The sequence below is a fragment of the Camellia sinensis genome, chromosome 1, assembly GCF_055761805.1.
Source record: "Camellia sinensis isolate YWXY chromosome 1, ASM5576180v1, whole genome shotgun sequence".
Taxonomy (NCBI): Eukaryota; Viridiplantae; Streptophyta; class Magnoliopsida; order Ericales; family Theaceae; genus Camellia; species Camellia sinensis.
This window is the reverse complement of record NC_138961.1, coordinates 187,457,775-187,466,321: the sequence shown is the minus strand read 5'-3', so window position 1 is coordinate 187,466,321 and position 8,547 is coordinate 187,457,775. Positions and strand designations below refer to the sequence as shown.

General features: G+C 31.5%; 1 protein-coding gene across 1 annotated transcript; it reads left to right on the top strand.

The window, feature by feature from the left end:
• Positions 1-1,203: 1,203 nt before the first annotated feature.
• Positions 1,204-2,668, top strand: LOC114310820 (putative germin-like protein 2-1). Its single transcript, XM_028256906.2, has 2 exons — positions 1,204-1,455; positions 1,969-2,668. The coding sequence occupies exons 1-2, from the start codon at positions 1,323-1,325 to the stop codon at positions 2,517-2,519; spliced, it is 684 nt and encodes a 227-aa protein (XP_028112707.2). The 5' UTR covers positions 1,204-1,322; the 3' UTR covers positions 2,520-2,668.
• The last annotated feature ends 5,879 nt before the right edge of the window (positions 2,669-8,547 follow it).

Here is an 8,547-nt window from a genome sequence, read left to right as displayed (position 1 = left end):
TTAAAATTAAAGGATGCCATGCCGGATTGTACATATGACTCCTCTAATAATTTATATATATATATATATATATATATATATATTTGACTACCTTTGGGATTGTGAGATAGTGATCTCTTATTTTATTTTGTTCTTTAGGGGTTTGAGAGTTTCTTTCTTTCTAGGCTAGGTAAGGTTTGCCGTGGAGGTGTCTCATTCTTGGCCGAGTCTTTATGTGCGCTTTGGGTATGTCTCAAGCATCATCATGTATTTTTATTTAACCAACTAGACTAGGTCTAGTTGACCATTATACATTTCTTAGAGCTTAGTTTATAGAAAGTTCATGGGTTTAACTTTTCTTAACGAACATTAAAAAAAAATTAGATTTTAGAAATCAAAATTTAGAGATAAAATTATTTTTTAGGGATCAAATATTCTTGTTGCGAAAAGTGTAGTTATTATATTTTTAGCAACGAAAATTGGACATTAGTAATTAATTATTATCTTTTTGGGACTAAATTCTTTGTCTAAAAAAATAAACAATTTTAAGACCAAATTATTTTATTCCTAAAAGTCTATTTATTAGTGACATTTTCAAAATTTTGTTGGTGAAAACCTTGTTTTTGATTTTTCGAGACGACCTTTTAGTGACTATTCTCACAATGATAGAAATTGGTTCTTAAATATTTTTTGCAACAAAAGTTTCACTTTTAGAGACTAAAATATTTGGTCTCTAAAACTCTTATATGTTGTAGCGGAAGTTAAATTAAAGGAGTGCAAACATTTAGGTGTGTTTTGCGCAGGGTGGAAGATTTTTTCCAATAGGTGCTAATCTAATAACTAATATTTGCCGATCGAAAAAAAAAATTATGTATTTTATTTTTTATTTTCATAATAAAAAATTTACTTACAAAAAAGAAAAAAAAAAAAAAAAGAGATTAGTAAATGCAGAAACATGTAATCGTTGGTATAACTGTTCACTAGACAAAATCTTGATAGTTTTTGGTCACAAAAAAAAATATAAAAAATAAAAATAAATAAATAAATAAAACAAAACAAAATAATAGGAGCAGTAAGAAAAAGAAATTAGAAACGTGTGTAGTTGTTATGAAGAACCATTCATCCTTGAAAGCTGAATGGAGAAAAAAACTTACCCATTTAAGACTTGGTAAGTCTGATTTGATTGGTAATATAAAATTTAAAATTACAAATTCAACTACTCTTATCTATCTGTATCTATAAATAGACATGCTTTTCCATGCTAGATCTATCACCCTCCTTCAAGCAATTAGGCATATAAACATTCCAATTTGCTTCAAATAACAATTTCTTGTTACTTGTTGATGATAAAGATGAGCACTCACTTTTTCCTTGTAACCATAGCCATCATTGCCTTAGCCTCGACACTTGTTTATGCTTCTGACCCTAGTCCTCTACAAGATTTCTGTGTTGCTGTTAATGATTCTAAATCTGCAGGTATACTATATACTCATCTCTGTCTCCAAAATTTTTGCTTTCCAAACTCAAATTTTGAAATTTGATTTTAATGACAATTTTATTTGATTCGATTGCATTTTGATGATATAATTAAGACTTTAGCTTATTCATGGATGTGTATTCCATATGGCCTTTTCATTTTGAAGTCATTTATTCAATGGTTATTTCTACACTTTTGGTAGCCAAAGGAAGTATGTTTTCTGGCATTTTAGTCACCAATATTTTAATTATTTCAATCTCATCCCCAAAGTACAAAATGCGCATTAAAGTAATTTCTATTGCTGATGTCGTCAGTATTCACATAATCACGTAGAACTCATTTAAATTGTGTCCAGTTCATATTATTGTATCCTTTCATCCAATTCTTACTTAAATACAAGATCATTTCCTTTAATAATCACGTAGAACCCATTTAAATTGTGTCTAGTTCATATTATTATATCATTTCATTCAATTCTTACTTAAGTACAAGATCATTTCCTTTGCATGCAGTCTTCGTGAATGGCAAGTTTTGCAATGACCCAAAGCTTGCCAAAGCCAAGGACTTCTTCTTTTCTGGTCTCCTTACTCCACGAAAAACATCGAATCCAGTTGGGTCAACGGTCACTCCCGTAAACGTCATGCAAATACCAGGCCTCAATACTCTTGGTATCTCCTTAGCTCGCATTGACTTTGCACCTTACGGCCTCAACCCACCCCACACGCATCCTCGTGCAACTGAGGTTATCGTGGTCTTAGAGGGTACCCTCTACGTCGGTTTCGTCACCTCCAATCCAGAAAACCGTCTCTTTACCAAAGTCCTTTATCCGGGAGATGTTTTTGTGTTCCCTGAGGGTCTCATTCACTTCCAGTTCAATCAAGGAAAGACCAATGCAGTGGCCATTGCTGCTCTAAGTAGCCAAAACCCTGGTGTTATTACCATTGCTAATGCGGTGTTTGGGTCGAACCCAAAGATTTCTGATGATGTTCTTGCCAAGGCATTCCAAGTGGACAAGAAGGTGGTGGACCATCTTCAAGCTCAGTTCTGGTGGCCTAACAACTAGATACATAAACAGAAAAGAGAAATCATGAATCTATTGTTTTTTAAACTTTAAATAAATATGATGTAATATATCTTAAATAAGCGGGTTAGTTACGGTTAATTTCCTTACAACTGTTTTCCTATAATTCAATAATAATAAAGTTTGTTAAAGAGTTCTCTCTCTTTATTTTGTATAATGATGACACTATCTTGATCTTTCTTCTGTATCCCATATTGAATAGCTAGAAGATGGCAATGGACTCTTGTATGCGTTGCAATGAGAATACTTTGAAGTAACTCCCATGTTTGTGTAAATAACTTTGTTAGTCGAAATGCTATTTTGGAAACTGAGAAGTTTACGTGAATCAACAAATAAGGAATCCGATTTTGTTTGTATGAACAAAATACAAATTTTGATTGGTCTATAATTTTGGGCACACATTTAAATTTTTTTTTGAGGAATGTTTCTTCTGCCTATCTTGATCCGTGAATATTCTTAATTACTTCAGTGTTTTTGCATCACATAGACGAGGAAAGATATGTTCTTCTACAAGATGGTTGAAAGATAAGGAAATTGATGAGAGCTCACGTTTTTGTGCTAAAGCTTGGGGCCAATGATTTTATTTTCCCGCAACAAGAAGCCTCTGTCCTCTAATTCTTTTATCTCCATCTGAATGCACCGTAAATTATTAGATTATGTAGGAATTTTGAAACATGTAAATCCCGTGGCATTATCTGTTCCAAGTTAGTTTTGATGGATATGATGCTTTGATTACCCTGTTTATTACCATCATCATATTCAAAAAAGGGTAAATTATAGTTACCTTCCCTAAGATTTTTGACAATTATAGGGTCCTCTCCTGTAGTTTCAATAATTACAGAAACTTTCTTTACTTTTTCGACATTGTCAACATTCCCTACTTCCATTAATTTAACCCAAACGGTGTTAACTTGATTATGCAAATGACCATAATACCCTTTAAGTGTAATTTACCTATATATTAAATTATCATTTTATTTCACATAATTTCTTTTTTTTATTATTTATATTTCCTTGACTTTGTATCTTTTTTTCCACTATAAGTTTTTGAACTTTTATAAGTTTAAAAAAAAAAAATCAACTATTAATGAAATTAAGAAAGAATATTCATGTTTCTTATTTGAATTAATTTTGAGATTTAATAAAAATAATTTAAATGAAAGAAATAAAGATGGAGATATAGATATAGATTTTAGATGTAATAAATAACAAATTATTTGTGTTTTTTATTATTTTCAAATAATTTATTTCTTCAAGTAAAATTCTATTTTAATTAGATGTAAGAAATGGCAAATTTAAATAATTTACTATTCTCAAATAATTTCTTTGTCTTTCATTTCCTATCATCTATTTTTAATTTATTGTAACGTGATTAGATATTTTTTAAATTTTAAATTTATTTTTAAAAATTTTATTATTAAGGTGAGAAATATTGACTCATTTTTGTTTTTAGTATCCATCGATTGGAATTTGAAAAATTCAAAGATGAAAATTAAAATTTGAGAATAATATAGGAATGTGAAAAGAACAAAATGATTAATTGTTTTAATTTTTTTATATATATATTTATGAGGTAACATTTGGTAAGTTTTATAAGTCAATTTTTTTTATTATAAATATGAAATGTTATTATGGTTATTTTTATTAAAAAAAATTTAATACACAAATATGTTTACGAAACAAAAGAAAAATTCATATTTCATAAGTTGCTATGATATAGGGTGATGCTAGCTAACATTGATGAAAGGGAAAAAATGATGAAAAAGTTGAGGAAAAAGCATAGAGAAGAGAATAAATAATAATAATAATAATAATAATAATAATAAATTATATGATGTTGTTATTAGTTACAGTGATATTATGAAAAAATGAATGTGAGAATAAATAGAAAGAAAAATGAAAGAAATAAAGTAAAGAAAATGGAAAGAGATTGATGATTTCTCCAAATATGTATTTTTCATACGGAAAAAAAGAAAAAATCAAATACCTAGAAGTATTTTTAAATTTTTATTCAAATTCTAAGTTCTTAAAATAGGTATTCATAAATTGGTGGTCTTTTTTAAAAATAAAACATCTTTTATATTTTGTTTTGTAATTTTCAAACGAAGGATTATATTTAATCTAGTATAAGGTTTGACGCTGATCAATTTATTAGCTCTTTTTTATTTTATAGATAAGGTAATGTTTGGTTATCCTACTATATATGCTTATCTTAACAATTTAGAATTTTTTTAAATATTGTATAGAATTTAATAATTTTGTTCAACATTATTAAAATAATGTATGGGTACCTCTTTATTAATTTTTTTGTAAACGAGATAAGTAAAATTTACTATTTGAATATATAAGGGCAATCGTAGAATTTTTTACTCATAGTACATAACATCAGCATGACGTCAGTATATTCTGTTAAATAAAATAACAGAAGATTAACGGTGGGAGAATCTTAATAATAATTTCAAAAGCAAGGGAGGTTTTTGTAATTATTGAAACTACAGGATAGGTTCTTGTAATTGTCAAAAATCTCAGAGGAGGTAAGTGTGATTTTCCCTATTCAAAATAATATTTTGCATACTTTATTCAGTACACACTACAACAAATTAAAAGTTTAGAAATAAAAATTTAACGACAAAATAGTTTTTAGGTATGAACTCTACAATAAATTAAGGTTTTAGAGATAAAATCACATTTTAGGAACGAAGTATTTTTGTTAGCAAAGATGTCATTGTATTTTTAGCAATAAAATTGGAAATTCAATGACGAATTACTATATTTTTGGGACCAAAATTTTTATCTCTAAAAGTGAATTTATTAACTACATTTAAAAAAATTTATTGCTAAGAGTTATTTTTTAACTTTTGGGACAACATTTTTGTAATGCCTCGGCTTTTCAAAGTCCGGCTCATGTGAAAATACCCCAAAATTAATAAGTAAAAAGATGATAATCATATACAAATAAATAATATCTCCCATGCAATGGATACGATAGTGTCACACAATATATGTGTTATTCCAATTTCATACATCCTACGTAGAATGGAGGCTCATTGACTAAAACATACAACAAATGATATATATATCAAATTAAAATGTCTAAAGGCTTACATCATTTATGGAGGGTGTAACCCTTACAAGAATGACACGCGGCCTAATAAACAACACAATTGGCCCGTGGCCTAGAAATAAAGGAACCACCATACACGGTTCTGAACACAATTTCTACGTCTCAGTCTACATCTTTACATGCACACTTGAAAAACATTTTCAGCCACGTAGGGTGAGTATAAAGCCCAATAGAGAATATTTCAAAAATTAAACATGCTCCACTAGCATAATTGATCATGATATAGTACATATATATAATATGTCCAATGAGTTTTCAAAATCTGTCTGATTTCTCAATAAAATCATTTTCATTCCAAACCTCCAAAACCAATCGTTTATTCAAAACATCCGTGTGAAATAAAATCCATTTCCAAAACAAGTTTGGTATATCACAATACCAACCAGCAAATACATTGCTAAACCAAACGCGAATACATCTGTTGGCTTTTTTGGTTTTTGAAGGTTAATTATGTAATTTAAAGTGTGCCAGCAAGGATCAATAAGTCCTTACAGAATTTTAATTACCAACAAATTATTAGATGATTGTGTTACAGTTCTTTCAGCCTCAATGAAGAGGACTTTTACTGGTGGCTGTTTAGGAGAAAACTTATAAATGATCACATATACAAAATAGTTCATAAACTGAATTATTATTAAGTAAATAAGAACTTATAATGAAATGACCCAGCCTTGAAAAGGTTATAGCAGCGACTACTTAAAACTACTCCTAGGAAATGAAGTGCAGTACAGGAATTGAAGAACTGGAAATGTAAAGAACTGGAAATATAAAAATTGGAAAAAAATATGAAATAAATAAACTGGTTTTTTAATCTGAGTTTGGGTCCTTCATTCTGGGACCTTCTTTTCTATTTATACTTCCCAATGGCAACTATCGCAGTGGGTTTCCAACCGTCGAAATGCATTTCCACGATCTCTGGTTATGGCTCTAAATAACTTGCTCCCAGGATGCCTTCTTTGCAGTTGGGCTTCCCTCTTAAATTTGAATTTGAATTGCGAGTAATCGTTGAGCCATGTTACTTTGCGCCTTCTAACTACTTCCATGCGACGCAGACCCACAACTACCAATATGAACTGCCACATATTTGTCGCTGGTTGGAGACTTGCATTAACTCCCCAAATTACCTTTTTCGAGCCACGTGTTAAGCTGTGATTGGCCTGTACAAAATATGTAGCCAACATTACCTCCCGTACTAATATACCCAATACTTGGCGATATTATTGGATCAATGCACTCTATCCACGTCCTAAGACGTGTATGGACTTGGCTGAATCATAACCATATTTTTAAAAATGAAGCACTGAACTTCATTAAATTCTTCCATTCCATCCATTATTTATGAATATGAGGAGACAGATACATCTTCAATGGCCGATTAAGCCTTTTTTTACATTGATCGAGCATACGAGGAGGTGTTTGATAATGACAACCGTCCTCGAAAGAACCTTCATGCATTTATTGGCCACACTTATCCGCCTCCATTTATACAAGTTATGGAAGCTTTTGCACCATATGAACCTTTGGACCAAACATTTGCACAAATAGATCTTGGAAGCTCTTCATCTACTCCAAAACTCTCTACATGGGATAAAGCTGCTTCATCGTCTTCTAAAAATACTGGCTGGGATGCTTGGCCCATACCCACTCAACCTCAAACAAGGGAACGAATCCATCATTGATTTCCTGAATTTGATGATCGCACTGCAATTCATCCCTCCATGCGCAGTTTTGTAATATATCCATACGTTTCCTTCAACCATCTTCGCAGCCTTGAAGACAACTTGCTTTTGGCATGGTATACTTCTACCTTACCATCTAGAATAGTGCGAAGGACTCCACACCCTGTTGAAGCCTTGGGAATCAGTCTTGTACTCCTAGCCAAAAACGCAAAACTTTGTTCCTCTGATTAGCTAGAATGTGTGAACAAGCCTAAGTTCCGACTTTCATTTGGAAGGGACGCAATTGTTTTTTCCCTGCCCTCCAATCCTAATTGGATTAAAGATCTAAAACTCACCCTCTTTGAGAGCCAGCATTTTGCTCCCTACCAAGCTCCAGTTCCTCCTATTGCTTACCAGCAGTATAGAGCCCAAACTCTACTTACCGCTTTCTCTCATTTATCCTTTGAGGTCATTCGAGATGACATTCCTCACAAGAACTTATCATGGTCCTATGATATTATCTCTCGAAGCCACATCCTCAACCCTATGGCCCAGGCAGAGCTTCATACTTTCTTGGATCAACTTCCTTTTCTACTCAATTGGCACACAAATGCTTCTATTACCAGTGAGTTGTTGGAGAACACCTCTGCTACTCGTATTCAAATTCAGTATAAAGCAGAGAATCTTCTTGAAGAATATGAAGACTTTAAGAACCCAGGTTCAGAGTATGGAGAAGATGCCACTATGGGCGATGCACCGGGGGAAGGAGAAATGGACGAAACGGAGAAGGCTCTTAAACACACAGAATTTGAAATGAAGGCCCAACAAATCTTCTTCCAACTAAGGGCTCACCAGTTAGATAAACCAAATTTAGATAGGATAGAAGATATGTTAGAAAAAAAGTATGTATTTATTGAATTTTGCTGGACAAAGTTTCACGATCTTGTAACTTTGTCCATTCCTTATTTTTATAAAATTGAGAATGTAACCAAGTAGGTTTTCCCAATGTAAATATTGCACACCAATAAAATTGGGTTCTTCAAATCTCATCTATCATGATCTAGTTTTATATTCCAATCGTATGATCGCTTGCATGGCAAATATGACTTTATTCTTTACTCTGTCTATGTAATATGTGAATAACAGTTTCGAAGCAACCAACTTGCTTTGATACTTGGTTTTAAGTGCTTCGAAGCATGGAATTTCTTATAGGAGTGTCTATATTTGT

Coding starts and splice junctions, on each gene's coding strand:
- LOC114310820 (XM_028256906.2), top strand. CDS start 1,323: ATGATAAAGATGAGCACTCACTTTTTCCTTGTAACCATAGCCATCATT. Junction 1,456..1,968: donor TAATGATTCTAAATCTGCAG/GTATACTATATA, acceptor CTTTGCATGCAG/TCTTCGTGAATGGCAAGTTT.